Raw genomic sequence first — 23672 nt, 5'->3', positions numbered from 1 at the left:
TGGTAGGCTTTCACGATCCCGTGAAGAGTAGTGTTTGTGAGTAACCAGATGATCATTCTATTTCTCCTCCTCCCTCCCCATTGCCCGCCCCTCCCCCTGCCAAACCACCACCACACAGGTCATTTGTGAGAGGAACAAAGGCAGCCAAATCAGATATCAGGAAGGAAGTGACCAATGGAGCGACGCAGGGGCCGAAACTGGGCAGCCTGGAGCCTGCAGCTGAAAAAAAAAACTGCTCCGGCACCCAGAGAGGTGGCTCCCCGACCTGGGCTACAGGTAGCCATCCTCAGCCCCTGCGGGAGTCCAAGCTGGAGCCATCTGGGGACCCACCTAGGAAAGCCCTGAGCAGCCCCATCCTGCAGAAGACTTCCAGCACCATCACCCTGCAGGTCGCAAAAGTCCAGCCGGAAATAAGAGCACTGGCCTCGGGCGCACTCTCTCCTTCTGGAGAAGATGGGGAGAGGCCAGCTGCCCCTCCTCCAGCCACCCTCCCCACCAGGCATTCTGGCCTGGGAAGCCAGGAGGTTGTGAGCAAGGTTGCTACCAGGAAAATCCCCATGGAGAGCCGGAGGGATTACACATTCCCCAAATTTGAAAGCAAGCCCCAAAGCCAGGAAGTCATTGAAGATCAAATAGTCAAGTTCAGATGTGAGGGTGAGTAGAGCTGAAGAAGGTCACTGCCCTACCCCACCTCACCAATGTAGCCCCTGGGTGGCTACTCCCTCCCACCTGGCCCAGAAGCCACCTCACAGGGGTCTTCCCTCAGGAAGGACTCAGTCTAGTAATGTGCCTTGTTCTGGAGAAACACCCAGCAGTGGCCCGATGTTCGTTGTTGGATAGGGCCTCGGCCCTGTGCCCTAATTCTTACCACTCTAGAGGGGAAAACCCATCATCAATATCACTATCAAAAACAAGCCACAGGGGCTCCTCTTTTCTCCCTTCTGCTGGCTTTGGCTGATCTGGAGACCTGGCTTGTCATCCTATGTCTGTCCTCCCCAAGGACCCTGCTTCCATCTTGAGATGTTTACTCCTACACAGTGCAGGGTGAGGGGTAAGAGCCTCTTCAGCAGGAGGGCAGCTCACACCAGCCCTAGCTCCTCCCATGGGCCCAGCATGCCGCCCGCCCCACTGGCACAGTACGCTTTCTGGGAGCCTCATGCCCTTTGCCTGGCCCTGTAGTTTCAGGGACCCCGAAGCCTGAAGTGACCTGGTTCCTGGAAGGTGCCCCCGTGAGAAGACGAGAAGGCATCGTTGAGGTTTATGAAGAAGGCAGATGCCATCACCTCTGCCTGCTCAGAGCGCGGGCCAGGGACAGTGGGAACTACAGCTGCACGGCCTCCAATGTCCAAGGCCAGGTGTCCTGTGGCTGGACTCTCTTGGTGAAACGTGAGTCCACTCCTCCAGTCACCCTGGGTTTTCCGTGGTGGGGCCATCTATGGGGTGCTTCCTACACCACAGGAGTGTTGCCCCCTACCACCCCCATGCAGGGTGTACAACCCCACAGAAGCACCGTCCCCACCCACATGCCAAGGCCAAAGTCATTGCTCCAGGACCGTGGCTCCTGATCAGGAGTTCACGCCACAGTCCCCTCAGAATAAGCATGCCCACACCCCATGCCCAGCCCTGCCCAGAGCTCCCTTTTCTGGGTTCCTCAGCTGTCCAAGGAGTGCCATGACTCATTCTTGTAACCACAGAGAACCAAATGTTCACTAAATATACACATTTAGAGTCATAGGAGATGATGTGGGATCCCGCATCTTTTATGTTTACTGAAATATCTGTTTATAAAAGTTATGCATGTTCACGGTGGGGGATTTAAACACAAGATGGCCTTATGACTCAGAAACATTAAAAGGTATTTTAATGTCTTTAAAACAAAATCGGCATTGTGCTGTTTGTATACTGCTTTCTATTCTAATTTGTTCATGTTACATAAGCATCTTTCTATACGATTTCTTTCTATATTACCTTAATATTCTTCAAAAAAAATGATTTTTAAAAAGTGTTTGCATACTTATTTTTAAGAAAGAGAGAGGGAGGGGCAGAGAGAGAGGGAGACACAGAACCCCAAACGTGGAGCTCAAACTCACGAACCATGAGATTGTGACCTGGGCCGAAACCAAGAGTCAGACACTTAACCGACTGAGCCATCCGGGCACACCTCAAAAACATGACTTGAACAGCCATATGATATTTCATAGAATAGCGTATCTGATTTAGGCTTGCTCTTATCATTGAATATTTACCTTGTTTCCATTTTTTCACTGTCGTAACAAAACTGTGATAAATATCCTTATACCCATCTATCTCTATAAAATTTCCTCCTTATTTTGAATGCTACTTAGGGACCCTCAGCCCATTGAGGAACATATTAAACCACAGGGATAGAGTCAGCAAATTTCAGGCTGTTGGAAGTTCTATGGGACAAATACTCTTTGCCTATTTTTTTCAACAAATAAATTGCAAGAAAAAGAGGAGGAAGGAAAATTTCCAATTGGAAACTTTGATGAAAAGATACATGAGATATCAACAGTTGTAATCCATGGACTTTCTGTGGATCCTGATTGAGACACCTTAAAAAATGTTTTTTAAATGAGAACACAAGGAAAATTTGAGCATCCACAAGATATTTGATATAAAGGAATTAGTGCTATTTTTAAGATACGATGGTCTTGTGGGGGTTTTTTAAGTCTGTGTAGTTTAGAAATATAAATTGAGTTATTTACTAGTGAAATAATATGATTCCTGATATTTTCTTCAGAAATAATCCATGTGTAGTGGGAGCTGGTGAACATAAAAATGATATGAGATTGACCATGAGTTGATAATTATTAAATTTGAGAAACAGGTATATGATAATCCACTGTACTGCCCTCTTTACTAGAGTGTATGTTTGAAATTTGCCATAATAAATGTTTCCAAAAAAAGAAAGGAAAAGAAAAGAACTTAGTGCTTCATCCATACAGTAGGATTCCATGCAGCCAGTAAAACAAATATGGCGGATCTGTGGGCTCTGATGGTGAAGCATGTCCAAGATATACCAGTAAGGGAGAAGAGCCAAGTGCAGAGCTGTGTGTATCATACGCTATTTGCACAAAAAGAAAAGAAACTATGTAGATATGTGCACACAGATGCTTACGTGTGCATAAAACATTTCTGGAAGGGTCCATGACTTGTCTCAAGGAAGGGAAACTGGGGATTCTTAGGAAGAGGTGGGGGTAATCTTACTTCTCACTACATGAATACAGTTGATTTACTTCTCAATTGGGATTTTTCCTATGTTCATGAATTTCTTCATAAGAAATATTATCCGTTCCATTTGGAGGTGGGAGTTCCTATAGAGTTCATAAGTGCAAGAGCCTGAGCCTCATCATCCCAGGCTCTATGCATGGGATGGACACATGGCATCATGTCCACTGAAAGTTAAAAAGCATCATTTTGCCAACCAACATTGTTGGAGTGTTAACTAGCATTATTATTAAATGGAAGCTATGCATCAAGATTCTCCTTACAGTCAGGTAGGGATGAAAGAGAATGTGGTCTTCAGAGCTACCACAGACCTGGGGCAAACGGGATGGGAATTAAGCCCGCCACAAAGCTGGCTCTTCTTACCAACAGTCAGCTGTTTGTTTTTGAATGAATGCTGCTCAGAATGTTGTAAGTCTTTGGTTAATGCCCAGAGTTCAGAAAAAGTTGAATTTGACTGTGTTTGCCAGTGTCCTTGTCACTTGTATGGAGGAGTGGATTTTAGAAGCCCTTATGCTGTCATTGCAAAAGTACTTCTCTACTCCCCCTCCTCCTGGAGACACTGGCTGGTCTAAAACCGTTCCTGATGACTTCACCAGCATGCAGGTCACCTGACACATGTCTTTTCACCTTCTCTTGCAACACCCTCTTTCTCCCTTTTGTCCCGTTGCTGCAGAAGAGCTGTCTGTCTCTTACCTGGACTTCCCTCTCCATCCCTTCCTCTCTCTACAAAGATCTTATTTAATGATGATTTACTCTCCCATCATTTCTTCAATCTGTCTCCCTCTCTTTTTTTTTTTTTTTAATTTTTTTTTTCAACGTTTATTTATTTTTGGGACAGAGAGAGACAGAGCATGAACGGGGGAGGGGCAGAGAGAGAGGGAGACACAGAATCGGAAACAAGCTCCAGGCTCTGAGCCATCAGCCCAGAGCCCGACGCGGGGCTCGAACTCACGGACCGTGAGATCGTGACCTGGCTGAAGTCGGACGCTTAACCGACTGCGCCACCCAGGCGCCCCTGTCTCCCTCTCTTTATCCAGAGTCTCTCTCACTTCTCCCTAGAAGCATGCTCTGGTCTTCCCTATGCTGAAAAAGGAAAGAAAGTCTTCCTTCTGCTCGACAGCCCCTGAAGCTCCTCCTTGATTTCTCCATTGTCTTTCACCCCAAACTTGCTGCAGGTGTAGTATTGATGCACAGCTTCCATTTGATAACAACAGCTCACACTCCGCAAAGACCTGCTCAACGTGCCAGGCTTTGTGCTAGCATTTGTGCTAAATGCTTTCTCTCTGGGGGTACCTGGGTGGCTCAGTCGGTTGAGCGTCTGACTTCGGCTCAGGTCATGATCTCGTGGTTTATGGGTTCAAGCCCCGCGTCGGGCTCTGTGCTGACAGCTTGGAGCCTGGAGCCTGCTTCGGATTCTGTGTCTCCCTCTCTTTCTGCCCCTCCCCCACTCTCTCTCTCTCTCTCTCTCTCTCTCTCTCTCTCGTAAGTAAATGAGCATTAAAAATTTTTTTGTTTTAATGACTTTGATTTTGGGCACCTGGGTGACTCAGTCGGTTAAGCATCCGACTTCAGCTCAGGTCATGATCTCATGGTTCGTGGGTTCGAGCCTCGCGTCAGGCTCTGTACTGACAGCTCGGAGCCTGGAGCTTGCTTCAGTTTCTGTGTCTCCTTCTCTCTCTGCCCCTCCCCCACTTGTGCTCTGTCTCTCTCTGTCTTTCAAAAATAAATGTAAAATAAATAAATAAATAAATGCTTTATCTCTGTTATTCCATTCAGTTATCCCAACAGTCTCGTGAGATCATTGTAGTCACACCCATTTTCCAGATGAGAATACTAAGCTGTAATGAAGCTAAATGACTTGTTGGAGGTCACACACCTTGTGAAAGGTGGCATATTTCTTACCCATGTTGGTCTGACAAAGAAGTCCATATTTTTTCAATGGCTGTCTACGGCATTTCCCTGGGAGGGAATTTGATGTTGGCTGGGAAAAGGGATAGAAGTGCCTTCCCACAGCTCTTGAGGTAGTCTGTTCATCCCTTCCCTCGGTGGCAGTGAAGATCACATGCACCATCATTCTGACTGTAGCTGCTCTCCTGCGGCCTTCTCTCCCCATAGGGGAGCTCTGGTGTGGGGGTAGAAGGGCGGATGTAGCTGGGCAAAAAGCCTGTCTTCACCATTGGACTTAACCTGGTCTGTAAAGTGAGCTTAAGATAGCAACCTCATGGCACTGTCACAGTCATATCTAGAAAAGTACTTGGCACATAGTAAGCCCTCAAGTACCCGTGTTTGCCCTTAAACTCCTGCAGTATAATATGGCTTACCCCTCACCACTGCCTGGACTAGCTTCTCTTGAAACGCACTGGTGAGGCTTTTTCTTAATGTTCATTTTTGAGAGAGAGAGAGAGAGAGAGAGTGGGGAAAGGGCAGAGACAGAGGGAGACAGAGGATCCAAAGCAGGCTCTGCACTGATGGCGGACGGTCTGGAGCGGGGCTTACGAGCTGTGAGATCATGACCTGAGCCAAAGACAGACACTGAACCAACTGAGCCACCCCACTGCTGAGGCCTCGTCTAATCACCAAACCCATTTCCTCTTCTCAGCTGTCAGCCACCTTGACGTTTCTGCAGCATGTTCCAGTTGTAGAAGAGATTATCTATTCCTATTGCTCTTAGTTAAGATCCCCAAACTACAAAATGCTCCCCAATTCACCAATGTAGAGGGCTTCTGGAAAGTTCAGCTCAGTGGTTCTCGAATATGCATCAGAATCATGAGGGAACTTAGTAATGCATAGTCCCACGCCCCCAGTGGTCCTGAACCATCGGCTTAGGTTGGAAAACTACAACACACGTGAGTCTTTGTCCTGGAATTGGAAAAAAATAGTAATTAAAACTGAAATGTCCTTACCAGTGGGCATGTTGTCTCTACAAGTACAAAGATATTCCCAAGATTGTGCAGGTCTGATAGAATATGTTAAAGGAGAGAAGGGCACGAGAAAGTGGGGAAGAAGTTCTGTGGATGCTCCAGGACACAAAAGGAAGCCAACCTAGGAGGTGCCTGAGTCCCAGGTGCGGGGCGGGTGTTGGGGGAAGGGGTACAGGCCCGTGTCCTGAGCACTCCCAGACCTGGGCTGTTCTGTGACCATGAAATAGCCCCTGCCGCTTTCTCTGCCTCCCAGTCCAGGTCTCCACACCTGTGGTGCTGCCTGCCTCCAAGTGTGAAGATAGGTAAAGGTCCAGCCAGGCTCCTAAGGAAGCTCCGGGTGTTTGGGGCAGTGAGGCATCTGCCTGTGAGGCTCAGGGTGACTGCAGTCTGTCACCAGAGCAGGCCAGGGTGGTCTGAGGTGGCCTGTCTGTTCTTTGCCCTTGCAGAGCTGGCTGTGATGGAGGTGGCTCCCTCATTCTCCAGTGTCCTGAAGGACTGCACTGTCATTGAGGGCCAGGACTTTGTGCTGCAGTGCTCAGTGCAGGGGATCCCGGTCCCCCAAATCACTTGGCTGCTCAATGGTGAGTTCCCCCTGCTCCAGCCCTCTGGGCCCTTTGGCCCTGCCTGCATACTCACTTGGCTTTCCCCCATTTATTACTCAGAACCATCTATGCATAAGTAGGAAATGCTGGGTACAGAAGTCACAGGGTGCAGAAAGATCACAGTCTACTATTGCCCGGCTGGGGACACTGGGCAAGTTACTATTTTTATCTGAGCCTTGAGCTCCGGCAACATGGGAATAACATCAACTACCTTCCAGAGTGGCAGATGTGAAAATTAAGTTAGTTCCTTAATACAAAACAGTTAACGTGCCTGGTACATGGGTGCACAAGCAATTTGGTTCATTTTTGTGGCCAGGCTCATAGTAGACCCTCAATAAACATTTGTTGAGTCAATAAATGAACAAATTAAATTAGTGAACCACACTGGAAGTTACTCATGGAACCTCACCTTTTATTTAGTGGCAGTTGGTTTGGGGATTCATAGACCGGTAATTTTTTTAATGGTATAGTCCTAGAGAGACATGCCAACTTTTTGTTTGTTTGTTTTCGCCTGGTAAGGTCTTTTGGAAAAAAATTGGTTATCTCGTATTATCACTCTTCTCTTTTTAAAAAAGCCTTTCAATTCCAAATTTATGGGAGGAATCTAATTTTAGAACTAACAACACTTCATAACATTGATGCCATTGGGCAGCGTCTGCTTTGGGGATCCACAAGGAGGGTGAAGGGGCACCTGCCCATCAGGAGACAAAGGGCACTTCTCCTCTACCATCGAGTGGTCAGATGACCTTGGACACCCCACTTTACCTCTCTGGGCATCAGCTTCTTTATGGGTGAGGAAATGGGCTGGAACAAAAGGTTTGGGACCTCAGCCAGTTTTCAGGGCTGATAGAATATGCCCCTCAAGGGACAGCGGCACCTGTCACCTATGCACCAAATAGCCCCTAGTTGTTTATCCCGTTGATGTGTTACTTATAAACCTTCCTAGTTGGTATAGTTTGCTGAGGCTGTGGTAGAAATTATCTCTAGTGAGTGAGAGAAGGTTCCATGTAGTCTTTCTATGTGTCATCTTCTTGGACAAATAAGTGAAAATTGAGGTCGCCCTTCCCTCCACTCCTCACTATGGACAGAGCTTCTGTCGGATCCTGTGACTGACTACAAACAGGCAGCCTCCTTGCAGCTGGAACAGAACATGGGCATGAAAGACTAGTCAAGGATCTGAGTAAGAGAGTTTCACTTCCATCTGGCTCAGAATCCAGACCAGAGGTCCAGACACATTTTCTATAAAGGGCCAGATAGTAAATATTTTCAGCTTTGCTGGCCATACAGCCTCTGTCACAACTACTCAAATGTGCTACTGTGGCATAAAAGCAGCCAGAGGCAAGTTGTAAATGAATAAGTATGGCAGTGTTGCAATAAAACTTTATTTGTGGACACTGAAGTGTGAATTTCATATGATTTTCACGGATCACAAAATATTTTACCTTTGATTTTTTTTTCAACGATTTAAAATATGTAAGAACTATTCTTGGCTTCCAGACCATACAAAAGCAGGCTGAAGTTCAGATTGGGCCTATGAGCAATAGTTTGCTGACCCCTGGTCTGCACCCCTCAGGACTGGGAAAAGCAACCCCACCTTCTTATTCTTGGTGAATCTTGGCATTTCCACACCATTACCACTAGAGGGAGAGCGTGCTCAAGTTCCCTTGGCTGCTGATTGGTCTTCCCAGTCTTGGGGTCCGAGAGTTCTGGGTCTCCCAATTCTATAATTCTGAGTGCCCTGAGCCAACAGCTCCTTTCTGGGGCCACCATTCCATCCCACGCTTGTAGGGCCAAAATGAGTTACCCCCCAGTAACAAAAGAGGTCTCAAACATTTTTTTGGCACATTTCGACAGCAGAGGCCCTTTGATGGCAGTCATGGAATGTACTGGTATTCTCAAGGAAGATAGGTTTTAGGGCGTCATTTTCACAAAAAGCAAAGAGTAGTGTTCAGTCATCTCAGTAGCAGGATCCTGACCCCCTTCATGAAGTGCAGTAGGTAGGGCAGAATCTCTTCTCTCCCGCCCTATGGCATGCTTGCTTGGCAGTCTCTGCAGACTGTCCCAGAGACACAAAGTGTTGCTATGTGCATAAGAAAACATTGCATTGCAGGGAGAGGACTTCTTTCTGCACTTTGTCCCTCCCCTACCGCCCACTCTCAATTTTATGAAATGCAAACCAGGACCCTGGAGCCTGACAAGGGAAGAAATTGACAGTTGCTTCCTATATGGTGAATGAAGAAATTGACAGTTGCTTCCTATATGGTGAATGGACACATTCCTGTTCTAAGGCCAGAATATTCAGTAATGAGATTTTTTTTTCCCTCTGGAAATGAAAGCTCACATCCTGGAATGATAAAGTCCCAGGAACATATAGCATTAAGGAAACCAATGACGTTCATAGCATGTGCCTCTATCTCCATGAAGGACTTTATGTGACCGGAATAAAGGGCATCTTGTAGCGGGGACTCTGAGAAGAAGGGACTAGAGTCATTTTTAGTTTCCCATATTTATCTTTTCCATGGACCCTAAAATGTACTGAAATGGACCCAACTGCAACATCAGGTGGAGGTCACACAACTGCCTTCTGATGAATATCTGCAGTGGGAATGAAGTCATTATTTCTGGAGATGTCTAAAAGGAGCCAGGAGCCTCATGTTGTCTGGGTGAGGCCTGTTGTGCCTGAAGCTGGGCTATGGGCCAGATGACCCTGTAAGATTCTTTCCAGGCTCAGAATTCTGTGAAGTCCAGGATGTGGATGTAAGGACTGTTTGTTTAAACAAAATGCACAGAACTATGTCCCTTTCCCTTCTGCATTCTCAATGCCTCCAGAATCTCCCCCCACAGTCCTGCCCGCCCCAGCCTTGCTCCTGCACCTCCCTCCATGGCACCTGCAAGCCTCTGTCCAGCTGGCTAGGAGTGGGCCTGCCATGTCATCGGCCCCCGGTGGATCTGAGCAAGCGTGGCGACATGACAACAGCAGCCCTGCAGAGGACAGGGCTCACATCCCCTCCACTGGAAACCCCTTGGCCTGAGCCTTCCTGTGCTTGCCTCCACAGAGCAACCCATCCAGTACGCTCACTCTTCCTGTGAGGCCGGCGTGGCCGAGCTCCACATCCAGGACGCCCTGCCGGAGGACGATGGCATCTACACCTGTCTGGCCAAGAACACCTTGGGGCAGGTGTCCTGCAGCGCCCGGGTCACTGTCCATGGTAGGAGCCTCTGGGCACCTCTCTAGAAGCACCTTTGCTGCAGACATCTGCTTTGGAGAAAGAGCACTACACCTGAAGGCAGGCAGGTGGAGGAAATAGCCTCTAGAATGGCCTCACAGTGACAGGGGTGTGCCAGGGCAGATGAATATTCAAAAGCCAATTCCCCACCTCCTCACCCGACCTGGGCTAAGGGAAGATTCAAGGGAAGGAGGCGAGGGCTCCCTTGGCTGAAGAAGCTCCCAGTGTGAAGACTTTGCACACTGAAAAATGACTTAGGAGGAGTACTCACGTACTCCCTTAGGACTTAGGTGTCTCACAAATGCCACCTCCCGTGCTGGGGGCTACTGGGTAACAGAGTGCTGGTATTGAGGCTTTGAGAGGGTTGCAGGTTGTTCCCCTTTTCCTTCTGTCCCTGCTCCTCCCCACCAGCCTGGGCTCATTTTCATACATCACCAGCATGGTGTCCAGTAATCTGATTATCATGGTCATCCATTGATCCTCGCCAAGCCTTTAGTCCCAGGAAGTTTCAGGGGAGCCACAGCACTCAAGACACAGTTGTCTGCGCTGTGGTGTCAGCAGGCATGGTGACAGTGCCTGGGGAATGCTTCCCAGGGCCAGGGTGTTCAGGTAAGCCTGCCTCCCCACTCTCACCCCAGCCTGGGCCCCCAGCTCCTGGGTGTGACTGGGGCCTGGGTGCTTGAACCGGGTGTGCTGTGCTCTGTTTTCCCAGCAAACTGGCAGGAGACCATGTCTCTTCTCTCCATCCCCCAGGGTTCAGGCCTCATGGGGAGAGTCTCCCTGTAACGTGAACAGCCACCTTCTGGGAGGCCACAGGATATGGTTTCACTGAAAAGGGCAAGAGGAAAATCATGTGCTGGTTACTACCTTAAATACTTTCTTCTTTAGACCTCAGCAGCCCTGGGGAGGGCAGTGCTCTCCCTCTTTTACACAGAAGGGTCTGGAGGTCTCAGACCCTTAATGCAACTTGCCTACGCACACAGGCTAGCAAGTGGAGCTGGCCTTTCAGACCCACATCCTCATGACCCCAAGCCTGTGCTCATTCCCATGCCTGGCCCTTTTCTAGAGCATGCATCCTCTGGCCCAAAGGGAGAGTCTGGGCCCTGTGGGCTCAGCAGTGTCACCCCTTAGGGATTAAGGGGCTCATGGTGAGACTGGCTCTGTGAGGTGCCCTGCCAAGAAAGGGCACATGCCCTGGCCTCCCCAATATCTCTGAAGTTCTCTGGCATGGAGTCATCACTCGGGACCTGGCCTCTGCTTCCTTTCAGGAAGCTGTTCACACCCAGGTGGGAGCCTGAGTCTGACTCCCAGGAATTTGTCAGCCAGAATTCTGGCTGTCATTATCTATCCCCTTTATCCTCACAGATCTCATTTCATGGCTCTTTGAGGGGCCTCAGGAAATTGTAGTAATGAAACAAGAAGAAGAGATCTGAGCCTTCTCTCCTTGGCAGCGGCCCTCACCTTCCCGACAGGGGACTCTCCTTGGAGGTCCACACGGCCTACCCCACAGTCTAGTAACAGGCGAGAGGGCCAGAATGACGTGTGATGAGTCTACTGTCTGAGACTCTCCTGGCTAGCTTCAGCCAGCGGCCCTGCTAATCCAGTGCCTGTCCCCACTTGCCTGGCTTTAGATTGGATTAAAGAGACCCAGCTGGGCTAATAGCCCTACTGGAGGTGGGGGTCCCCAGACAAAGGATCAAGGGGTCTTTGGGGCTGTCCTCCATGTCCCCAGGTCTGTGGGAGGAGTGAGGCCAGGGTGATTGCCTATCCAAACATGTTTTAAAGCAGGAATAGGTCCTCAGCAAGAACTCTGCCAGAGCCCTTTGGGTTTGCTCTGAGGACAGCCCTGTGTGGGTGAGAACTCCCTCCCGGTGTGGGGATTTACTGGCCTGTGAAGGCCAAACAGAGGCTGAGATACCATAAATGGTGAAGCAGGCTGAGAGACGCAGCCACGCGCTGGAGCCGCAGGGCTGGGCCATCTGCACAGGAGTGGGGTGGGCTGAGCCTGCCTGCCGCCGTGGCACCCCGGGCCCTGCCCCAAGGCGGCTCGGCTCAGGGCTGGGGGCGGCTGCAAGCTCTACTGTACCGAGTGCTGTTCCGGCCTCCGCGTAGCTGCCCAGGGTCTGGCCTTTCTGCTACCCTCAACGTGCTGGGGGCCACAGTCTCATTGTGGCTGTGCAGCAGGCTGCCCGGTGACCTGAGTTCCATTTGACTCTCCGGGCCTCATCTTCCTCTTCTGTGCAGTGGGGACACTGATAGTCACAGTCCCCAGTACTGTGAGGATTAAGTTAACGAATGCATGTAATGTCTTCTGAACAGAGGACGTGCTCAGTGTATGCTGACCCCCACTTTTAAACAAGGTAAAATGCCAAGTCTAACCAGTTTTACCAAAGGACCAACTTTGCCACAGTAGATAGGTGATTGTCTGACGGTCCGTATACCTGTTTGTTGGTTTCTAGTGAAGGGAGACAATCAGAATCAGAGAAGGGAGGCATTGGGCCAGACAGGAGAACCAGAGGAGCAAGCCATTCTAGGGACTCTGGCCACGAGAGGGCGCCCTTGAGCAGAGTGCCCTCTCTGGTTTCCAGGGAGGGGTGGTTTCCAGGGCGGCTCTGCCGTGGGCAAGATGAGCGGGAGAGTCCCACAGATGCTGAGGAAGGCCAGGCATGGATGTGCTCTTTGTCACCTCTTTAGCCAAGGTTTTGTAATCCAGAAATCGCTGGCCCAGCACTCTGACATGATTTCTGCAGCCAGCTTACCCGGCTTTCTCTGCCTCCTCTCCATGGCAACCCCTTTCTCCAAACTCTGTCTATCTCCCCCAACAGATGTCACTTCCTCTAGGAAGCCCTCCCTGGTATCCCCAGAATGAGTGAGTTATCTTACTGGCTGAAGCGCCCTTATCACTGTGCTTATTTGTCAGTAAATCTGTACTTGAACCCCTGCTTTGTGCCAGACATCATTCTGGGGAGGCTGCCGTGGGCAGGATTGATAAGCTCTGCCTTCATGGTGTGTACATTCTGATGGGGAGACACCCAACAACCAGCACCTGGTTTAATCCAATACTGACATAGAAGGGTACAGGGGATCCTTTTGGATGGTAGGTGGTGAAAGAAGACTCTAGGCAGAGGTAACTTTTGAACAGAGACTTCAGTGAGCTGGAGAGAGTGCTGCGAAAGCAGGCAGTACAGTAAGTGCAAAGGCCCTTATTCAGAACAAGATCAGCTTGTTCAAGGAACAGTGAGATAAACCATGTGGCTGGAGCATGGTGAGTGGGTGGCCAGCGGTAGAGAGTGAGTTCAGGAAGAGACGCAGGGGCGCATCAAACAGGGCCTCTATGGGTAAGGAGCTCGCAATTTTATTCTTACTGTGGAATTTTACTCTAATTGCTGTTTCGTTGTCTTCCCTGCCAGACTGTTGGCTCTCTGCAGGCAGGGGCCATGTCTTACTCATTACTGCGTGTAGAATGGGGCCTGCTCTATGAGCATGTGTTCAGTGAATGGATAAAGGCACACGGAGGTCAGTGATCTCCCCAGGGTACCCCTCTGCCTCCCCACTTGCCTGGGTGCTCAGTACTCATTGGCATGTGCAAGAAATCCACAAACTAGCTCTCAAGAGACCCTCAACAAATATTCCTCCTTTCCTGCACCCTCCCTAGAAATAAAATCCCCAGTAGTTAACCAGACAATGAAAGCCCTCCCTCACCACCCCGACCCAGGATGGAGACTAAAGGGTGATTAATCTAAATTCCTGCAAAGCCCAGGAAGATCTGAGGGAGAGTAAATATTTCAGTGTATTTGGACTGAGTCACTGGGGTTAGGGAGACACTTCCTCAGGCTAGAATATTTTAGTTTCTCTCCCCCTGAAGTATCTTTGTCAAGGCTAAAATTCTTAAGTGACTAGATTTGCTAACTTGCTAACTGTGCCCATTTTGACAGAGTGTCTCAGCCTAATGGTTGTTTATTTAACTGAAAGTTTACTGGGCCTCTTTTCTTTTCTTTTTTTAATGTTTTTATTTATATTTGAGAGAGAGAATGAGCACACAAACAGAGAAAGGGCAAAGAGAGAGGGGGACAGAGGATCCAAAGTGTCAGCAGAGAGCCCAATATGGGGCTCAAACTCCTGAAGCTTGAGATCATGACCTGAGCTGAGGTTGAACACAGCCGACTGAGCCACCCAGGTGCCCCCACTTGCTGGGCCTCTTAAAGGCATCTCAGGACATGAACTGTTGGTAAATTAAAAACAAACAAACACACTGATTTCTAGAGTAAAAAAAAAAAAAGAAAAGAAAAGAAGCATATTTATTAAAGTATTTGTTTTTGGTGAAGATACCCTAATGAAAACACTAGTGCCAGGGAGGTCAGCCATTGCTGGACAGTGAGAGCATCAGTAGAAGCCCAGATTGCTTTCAGTTGAATGGCAGGCACTCTGTGGGGCAGCTTGGAGCCCGGACAGCCCCCTGCTACCACCTCTCTCCCATTCTATGCTCGGGTACTCTGGATGGTAGTGTCGGGTTTGGACCCTACCCTCTGTAAGCTTACAAGCACTGAAAACATTTATAATACTTACGTTAGCTCAAGAGAAACTTACTGAAGAAGAATAAACATGAGTTTTGATTTTTTTTGTCCTTTAAGAACCTTGGTCCACCCGCAACATCTGTCCAAAAGTCTTTTAAATGTTTTTTTTTTTAATTTATTTATTTATTCTTGAGAGAGAGAGAGAGAGAGAGCGTGGGGAAGAGAGGCAGAGCATCCCAAACAGCAGCCCAAGCTCAGCGAGGAGCCCAAGGCGGGGCTCAATCCCACGACCCTGGGATCATGGCCTGAGCCAAAAGCAAGAGTCGGACGCTCGATCGACTGAGCCACCCAGGTGCCCCGCAGTATTCTAGTTTTATATAGGCTGACTGTAACAGAAATGGGGTTGTGCAACATGTGGGTTCTTCATGTCACAGAAAGACCTCTGAGTACACATGTATACATATGTGTCCATATCATTGAACTGTGGCCTTATTTTACTAATTGGACAATTAAAGATGTAGAACTGTCTACTTCTCCAACCCACTGTTGGTCATATCTGTCATTTATTTGCTTGGAGTCCTTGGTCAAAATGCCATCCAGAATTACAGCTTTGTGTCCCTAACAGCAAAATGTGATCTGTGCTATGACAGTGTGATGGAGAATGTGGTTCCCAGGCCCTCGTTTGGAGGGAGGATTGGGTGGTTTGGATGCTATACCTTTACGTTTAGAGTTTGATTATAACCTCTGAGTCAGTAAGAAGGCTGTGGTTGCAATGATTCCTGCTTCCCATCCAGCAGCCCCGTCATTACTGGTCAGAGATCTTTTGGGGAGTGTCATATGTCATTGTTTCCTTTCATTCTTTTCCTTGCACACTTCTATTCCCACTTGTTTCTTAGGTTCTAGAGAAGTCAGTTGGGGGAAGAAAAGCCAACCGAGCAAGGCCCTGCAGGGAAGAATCTCTTTTTACGACACAGAAGTTTTGTTGAATCACCAAGTAGGTTTATTTGCTGAGGAGACAGACTTTTGTTGGAAGAGAATTCACATACCTTCCCGGGGATTCACACCTTGCATATAGGAAAGGGCTAGGTGAAGGTAAGCTTACTTTGATGAGTACTTTGATCAAAGTAAGCTTACTTTGATGAGTACTTTGATGAGTAGAGTCAACAGTGATAGCATTTAGGGAAAGGAGGAGGCTAGTCTGTGATCCCTGGACCATGCTGGACTTTGAGCACCAAATAAAGAAGGGAAGACTGCTTCCAGAACTCCCCGTCAGTTGGTGATTTACTGAATTTCCATAGTATTACAGGGTTTGGAGTGAATCCGAGTTGCTGCTGGAATGGTATTGTGCCTTGTAGTGACTAAGCAGAACAGCTTGCCAGTCCTTTTCCCTCCAGCTGTGCAGTTGCAAGAGGTCTGTGTGTCTGTGCATGGAGGCATTAGGAGATGGGGTGTTAGGAAGTAGGGGAGGGCTAGTCCACGTCCATTTTCATTGGGTGACCACCTGTGAATCCAGGGATGCGGGCAAGCTGCTGATGGACAAGCCCTGAGGCTCTGAGAGTGGGACTCAGTAAATGGCCACGACAGCAATAGGCGATGCTCCTCCATAGGGGAGAGTCCTGGGGGCTCCTTAGATGGTAGGGTGTTTCCCACCAACACTGTCTGTGTTTTATATGTCTGTGTCATCTGTTTAAACACTTTACCACAGTTTTTTGTTGTAATCGGAGATAAGTTTTAAATGAGCTGGGAGCCTGCTGGGGACCATTTTCAAGACAAACGACTCAAAGTGTAAACATGTGTATTTAATGCAAGTTTGGATCCATAAACATGGGCCTTTGAAGAGCATCAGGTGGGCTAATAAAAGACAGGTGGAGAAAACGCTTTTTTTTCCTCTTTTTTTTTTTTTTTTAATTTTTTTTTTTTTCAACGTTTTTTATTTATTTTTGGGACAGAGAGAGACAGAGCATGAACGGGGGAGGGGCAGAGAGAGAGGGAGACACAGAATCGGAAACAGGCTCCAGGCTCTGGGCCATCAGCCCAGAGCCCGACGCGGGGCTCGAACTCATGGACTGCGAGATCGTGACCTGGCTGAAGTCGGACGCTTAACCGACTGCGCCACCCAGGCGCCCCTTTTTTTTCCTCTTAAAGTTTATTTACTTATTTTGAGAGAGAGGGCAGGTGAGTATTGGGGGGTGGGGCAGAGAGAAAGAGAGAGAGAGACTGAGAATCTCAAGCAGGCTCCACACTCAGCGCAGAGCCTGATTTGGGGCTTGATCTCATGAACCATGAGACTACGACCCGAGCCGAAATCCAGAGTCAGACACTTAACCAACTGAGTCACGCCAAAAAATGCTTTGAGCCACCCCAGAAAATGCTTCTCTAGAGAATTCTGAATTGTTTTTCCTGTTAAACGCATGGAAAGGAAAGGAAGGACCCAAAGGGAAGAATAGGGGGATCATTTTAGTACAGAGGGAGGGCTGAGATCACAGCCAGCCACTGGGACTGAGGCTGCAGAGGTTTCTTAATTTCAAGCCCAAGAAAAGCTAACAGCCTTGCTCATGTCTCCAGGTTTGAGGAATGAGTTATACAGGCTATTGTATAAGAATTAGTGAGAACAGTAACAAAGTACACCTGCTATGTGGGTATTTAACTCTTCCTCTGAATAGGAGCTCCTCAAAATATAATATTGTATTAATACCAGTTCATGCGAGTGTTTCAAACTATCAATTAATGTTTTTAACGAGGACCTTTTTTTTAAGTTTATTTATTTATTTTGAGCCGAGAGTGTATGCATGCAAGCAGGGGAGGGGCAGAGAGCAGGAGAGAGAGAATCCCAAGCAGGCTCCATACTGTCAGCGCAGAGCCCAGCACTGGGCTTGACCTCATGAACTGTCAGATCACGACCTGAGTCGAAAACAAGAGTCTAACGCTTAACCAACTAAGCCACACAAGAGCCCCGAGGAACATTGTTTTTAATAGACAAAGTCTAATCGGTTAGAAAAGCTGGCTCATCTTACTTAATTCCAGTAACAAGTCCACTTTCCACCTTTGAGTTAACTCCATGTGACAGGTGGAGGAAGCCCTTGCTGGGAGGAGAGGCATTTGCCCACCAAACCTGGCTAGTTAGCTGCAGAACCAGGCCTGCAGCTGCTCAGCCCCCACGCCACCCCCTCTGGTTCTTGGGGACCTCGACAAGTTCTCTGCTGGATACTTCTTCACTGGAGAAAGAAGTTCATGTTCAAGTTCATGACAGGATTCTGCAAAAACAGTTTCTGATGAGTCAAAACAGAGCATGGCCAAGGAGGAAAAACCCGGAGGGTCAGTAGGGCCCTTCCTTTTCCCTCCATCCATCTTTGCTCTGTCCTCTCTCCTGCTCCTCCCCCTTCCCCACTACCAGCTTTAATCGATACGGCATCATTTTGGCTTATCAACAAACTGCTTCTAAGTATTCCTGGTCTCAGTCCTTGTCTTTCCATGGAAGACAGGTTTGATTCACTCCCTTTCTCTCCAAATGGAACGGGGCACCCAGCAGCTAGCTACTCAGTTAAATGACAGAGTGAGTCCATGAGTGACTAGAGAGTCATCAGCCAAGTGACCAAGTACCAGAGCCATGGATGAGTTCATGTTCAATCTTTAATCCTGTGCCAGTAAATCAAGGGGGCTCGGCCCTTCCTGGAGCCCAGAGAGAAGGCCTTCTCTGGGCTTGGTCTCAGCAGAGCAGCAGGAAGCACAGATACGGGGGAAACCTGAGTGTATTTAGTCCAGCCCCATTTGAGCTGGGTAGCGCATCTGTCACTGGGTCCCCCGGACCTCTCCCTTGCCATCTGTGTGCCACAGCCAGTGTCTGCCCTCCCCAGATGAAGAAGGCTCAGGTTCCCTGGGCCACTGGGGGCCTTTCGTCTCAGACCCTGGCCCCCGTCCCCCTGCTTCAAAGCAGGACTGTGCCAGATGATAGCTAAAGCACGACCCCAGAGGCCCACCTCTCTCAGGTAACTGGTGAGTCTGGGCATGGACACAAACAACAGCAGAGAGCTCCCAGTGGAATCTAGGTGGCTGGCCTTTGTTCTCAGGGCAGCAGGGCAGCATCCAGACCAGATCCCTGGTGGCCATGTCAGCCCCGGTGTCTTATGACAGGCCACCTCCCTTCTCTGAGCTGACATAAAATGAGGACACCACCTGCCCTCCCTCTGAGGATGTTGAGGGTGACACCGAACCAGCTGCGATCATCTTTCTGAACCCTCAAGTGCTGGACTCTGCAAAGCATTGTTGTGACGATGTCACAACAGAGAGGCGGCTGTTAATGCCCTTCTAAACGTCTGTCTGGTTAAATGGGAGTGTCCTAGTTTGGAGGATGGTTCTCATTTTAGTTATGGTCAGATTGAGTGTACCCAACCAAAAAGATGGGTTAGGAAAGGCAAAAATTTAAAAAAAAAATTATTTATTTTTATACTTATTATAAATATACTTATTATACATTTTGCATGTTGCTTCTTTTAATCATCTAAAAACCCAGCAGTGCTTATCATGCATTATACACTTATCAACACTGTATCGTCATCAAGAAGTGATGATAACTGGGGCGCCTGGGTGGCTCAGTCGATTAAGCATCCGACTTCAGCTCAGGTCATGATCTCACGGTTTGTGGGTCTGAGCCCTGTATTGGGCTCTGTGCTAACAGCTCGGAGCCTGGAGCTTGCTTCGGATTCTGTGTGTCCCTCTCTCTCTGCCCCTCCCCTGCTCACACTCTCTCTCTCTGCACCTCAAAAATAAATAAGTGTTAAAAAAAATAAAAGAAAAAACTGATGATAACTGTGGGTCAGGGGGCTCGCTTCAGATCACACAGCTGGAGCTAGGAGTTCAGAGCACCGGTTTCCCTCTGTCTTATTTTATCTAAATCTGTGCAAGAGTGAGCATAAACTGATGCACAGTACACAGGCCACAGTGAGACAGAACAATTTGGCTTTGGAATTAAATGAAATACACACGCCTGGCTCTTTTTACCTGGCTGGCCCTTGATTTGCTTTAGCTTTCCTCCCCTGGCCAGCGTCTAGGTTGTAGGTCAGCAGGTAAGACGTCTGTCCTTGTGGAGGGTTCACCACTGGAGAAGCCTGGCTCCCTTGGAAGAGATGGCCTCCAGAGCATCTGGTCTTACCACCAGAAGGCCTGGGTATGAGCTCTGGGTCGGCCTGTAACTGGCCCCGTGACCTTGAGCATGCCCTGGCCTCTCTATCAGTGAAGTGGGGTGGTGGTATTGGGACTGGGGCTTCAGGGTTCTAGTGAGGGCTGCTTTTCTTGGGCTGCATACAGAAAACTACTTGCCCCAGAACTGAAATCCTCACTGGCTCCTTAGTCCCAGTGCGGAGTGTGTGTGTAGGGAGGCTTGGTTGGTTTCTCACCCTGAGAAGAACTTGGGGCGATTGAATGCTAGGGATGACTCAGCCATTCACTAGCCTAGATTCAGTCATACTGGTCCCATGTGAGCCCAGACTGCAGGTCTGAGGCCAGGTTCATTCTGCACACTTACTTCCAATCACTTCTGTCTGCCCTCCGTCCAGGCTCAGGGCCTGGGGAAGACAGAGCAGGTCTTCCTGGGACCATGGCGGCATGGGACTCAGTGTCTCCTAGGCCAGGCACCCACAAAACACTCATCCACTCATGTCTCTCCTGGAGGGGGTGCAGCCAGGTTGTTCTCTAATTATTTTACCTCTATCCCAGGAGAGTTTTAAGCAATACATTTGTATTCCTAACAGTATTTGCCTCGGGTCATGTAAAAATGAGTCTGTGATCCGTGGGTGAGGGCCCCATCTGTGTTCCTTTGCAGCTGATAATCCACTAGTAGTGGAGCCCAGGTGAGTAAGTGTGAGTCAACACGCGTGTCAGCCTCACACAGAAGGTCTCATTGGTGTTGAATAGTCATACAAAGTATGTTCACATGTTATCTCTTTAAAACTCCCTAAGTCCCAGGATTATACTGTCATTACCTTAAATACAGGGGAGGACGTTGAGCTTCAGAGAGAGGCCCCGGCCTCAGACCCTACATTTCCCATGGCTTTCAGAGCACCAGTAAGCTGCTGCGTGGAAGGCAGTGGCCAGGCTACCCTCACAGGAGAGGGAGGCACAGATCTACTTTTAGTCCCCACTGGCTGAGACCCATAAGGTGTGGGCCAGGAAACTTGGCAGGGGGAAGACCAGAGAGAGGGTGGGGGCCAAGGAAGAGCCACCACTGGCTCGAAGGAGTTTTTGATGTTCCCGCGGCCCATAGGAATGCCCATCTACATGGACCTCTGAAGCTGGGGGCTGGCTGAGGCAGCAGAGAAGCAGGAATGGGGGGAATCCGGACAGGCAAAAACATTTTGTCCTCAAGCCTCAGTCTGTGCAGGACAGGAAATTCCTCAACTCTCCTGAGGCAGGCTGCTTTCCTGGCCACTGTAGCCCAGCCAGCGAGACGAGATCTCTACACTTTGAATACTGGACCTCCCTGAGCCCAGACCCGGGGCCTCATGTCAAAGGCAAGCCTACCTTGTCTGCCCCTCTGTCAAAGGCAGCGATGTTGGGGGCTGGGGTGAAGGAAGCAGTGGGGACCTGAGAGCACATCCTCTGGTCACAGAACATCGGGTTGCCCTGCCTCAACTGCCCCTGTGCTCTGGCTTCATAACCTTCACAATGCACCTGCCTTGGGGGAAGTTTTCCTTCAGCATCCTGAGCCTTCTCACCCTCTCCCCTCCTCATTCCCAGAGGCTGTGCCAGGAGAGCTCTGCAGTGGGCTGTATTCTGTTTTTAGTGCCAAAAGAGAAAAATTTGGTGGCAAATTTGGAATTCGGCTTTTCTCAGGCATATAAGGCACCTTGGAGATGTATCCCCGTGGCTATGGGCTTCCTGAAAATCTGATATAGGTGGCCCTTGCTAATAAGAACCCAAAATACCTCAGTCCCTTTCCCCCAAAACTTATAGTTTAAGATAGAGATATCATAGCCCCTTCCCTCCTTCTCCCTGCCCCCACCAAAAAACAAAAACAAAAAAGCTACAGAATCATTGAAGCCACCTGGTTCACAAGGCAAAGGGCAAGATCAGAGACTGAGCAGCCGTGAGCTTGTCCTGCACCAGAACTATTCTGTGTGGGAAGCTGACACTCAACCACTTTGCTGCCCCTTCCCCTCCTGCTCACATGAGGCAGGTCAAAGCCCAGCCTGGGGAGTATTCCAAGAATAACAGAAAGCCTGTTTATTAACCCTTTTCCCCAGAGAACTGAACAGGAGTGAGTGGGCCAGCCCTGAACCCAGAGAGTTGTTCTAGTTTTTATCTTTGACTAGCTGGTGTACTTCCTCCCTCCCTCAGAGACTTTCTTCCCCAGTTTTTACTAATATTGATGTACAATGAATTGCATGTATTCGTGGTGTTTAATTTGAAACCTTCACCCATGAAACCTTCACCACAATCTTAAGAAATGAACATCTCCATCAACCCCAAATGCTTCCTTGTGCCCCTTTACAATCTATCCCCATAAGCCCCAGGCAATCACTGACCTGCTTGCTGTCACTATATTTTGCATTTGCTAGACTTTTATATAAATGGAATCATCCAGTATGTGCTCTTTCTTTGGCTTCCTTTATTCAATGTCATTTTTATGAGATTTGTCTCTGTTGTAGTGTCTATTGTTAGTCTGTTTCTTTTTTATTTTTTTAATGTTTATTTTGAGAGAGAGAGAGAGACAGAGCGTGAGTGGGGGAGGGGCACAGAGAGAGGGAGACACAGAATCTGAAGCAGGTTCCAGGCTCTGAGCTATCAGCACAAAGCCTGAGGCAGGGCTCGAACCCACGAACCACGAGGTCATGACCTGAGCCGAAGTTGGATGTTTAACTGACCGAGCCACCTAGGCGCCCCTAGTCTGTTTCTTTTTATTGCTGAGTAGTATTCCACTGCATAAATATAGCACACTTTTTTTATTCATTCACTTGTTGATGGACATTTGGGTTGTTTCTAGTTAGGGTCATTAGGAATAACCCTGCAATGAATATTTGTATACAAATCTTTGTCTGGATATGTGCTTTCATTTCTCCTGTGTAAATACCTGGGGGTAGAATGACCGGATGGTGTGGTAAATGCATGTTTCGCTTTTTAAGAAACTGCCAAGCTGCTTTCAGAAGGGTCTGTACCACGCGTGGTACAGCAGTGTGTGGGATGTCCCGGAGCTCCACACCCTCGCCAACACCAGTGCTTGAGATGGTCGGTCTTTTTCATTTGGGTCACTCTCATGAGCGGAGCATCTTTGGCTTTCTTGAGGTGTTTAAAATCTCCTGGGATGGCAGTAGAGCATCACACAGCCATAGAAAACGACAGGGAAGCTCTTTACTTCTACTTTATGAGAAGCATCAAGGTGTATTGTTAAATGAAAAGCTGTCCATAGTGTGTATAGTGTGCTATCGTTTCCTTAAGAGAAGAAACTGGAAGAGTGTACTTATTTGCTCCTTATATACATAGACTGTCTCTGGCAAGATGAACAAGAAACTGAAAATTGGCTGCCTCTGGGCAGAGGTGCCTGACAGTCAGAGGTCAGGGATAGAAGGGAGACCTCACATACTCTGGACTTTTTAAGTTTTGTGCATGTAAGTGTATTACTTATTCAAAAAAGTGAGTGAAATTTAAGAAAAAAAAAAAACCCTCAAATGCCAGTTATTGAAGTTCTCAGGAACCAGAGCCCACATGGGGCGTGGCCCTGTGGAGGCCCCGCCTTCCCCTTGCTCTCAGGCAAGAGCTCCAGCATGCCAGGTAGAGAAACAGGCTCTCATTGTTCCTACTGATCTCCAGCAACTCCCCATACTCCTTATCTGTTAGCAGTCTGCCTTTAGCTGGAGCCTGAGCCTCAACACAGTCATTTGCCCAGCAGCCATTTAGTCTGTGTTTATTGAATGAATAAATGACTGTTCACCCCACATTCTATTGTCTGCCACACAGAAAAGAAGAGCGACAGGAAGAGTGGGTATCTTCTGCCTGCGGCTCCCAGCAAGCCCGTCGCACCCCTCTTCCTGCAGGGCCTCTCTGACCTCAAAGTCATGGATGGAAGCCAGGTCACCATGACAGTCCAGGTATCAGGTCTGTGTCTGCATCTCTCTCCTTGGGGTGTATGTGAGAACAGATGTGGTTGCAGCATGGACATTGCTCCCC

General features: G+C 48.6%; 1 protein-coding gene across 5 annotated transcripts in view; it reads left to right on the top strand.

Moving 5' to 3' along the window:
* MYLK (myosin light chain kinase) overlaps nt 1–23672 on the top strand; it is a 212911-nt gene that overhangs the window by 94149 nt on the left and 95090 nt on the right. For all 5 annotated transcript variants that reach the window (XM_043594342.1, XM_043594343.1, XM_043594341.1 and 2 more), the window contains exons 8-12: nt 119–654; nt 1180–1386; nt 6617–6751; nt 9829–9981; nt 23463–23600. In XM_043594342.1, the coding sequence (XP_043450277.1) occupies nt 119–654; nt 1180–1386; nt 6617–6751; nt 9829–9981; nt 23463–23600 (1169 nt within the window). The remainder of the gene's footprint in view (nt 1–118; nt 655–1179; nt 1387–6616; nt 6752–9828; nt 9982–23462; nt 23601–23672) is intronic.

The sequence above is a fragment of the Prionailurus bengalensis genome, chromosome C2 (genome assembly GCF_016509475.1).
Source record: "Prionailurus bengalensis isolate Pbe53 chromosome C2, Fcat_Pben_1.1_paternal_pri, whole genome shotgun sequence".
Classification (NCBI taxonomy): domain Eukaryota; kingdom Metazoa; phylum Chordata; class Mammalia; order Carnivora; family Felidae; genus Prionailurus; species Prionailurus bengalensis.
The sequence above is the reverse complement of the archived record's forward strand: the minus strand, read 5'-3'. Positions and strand labels throughout refer to the sequence as shown.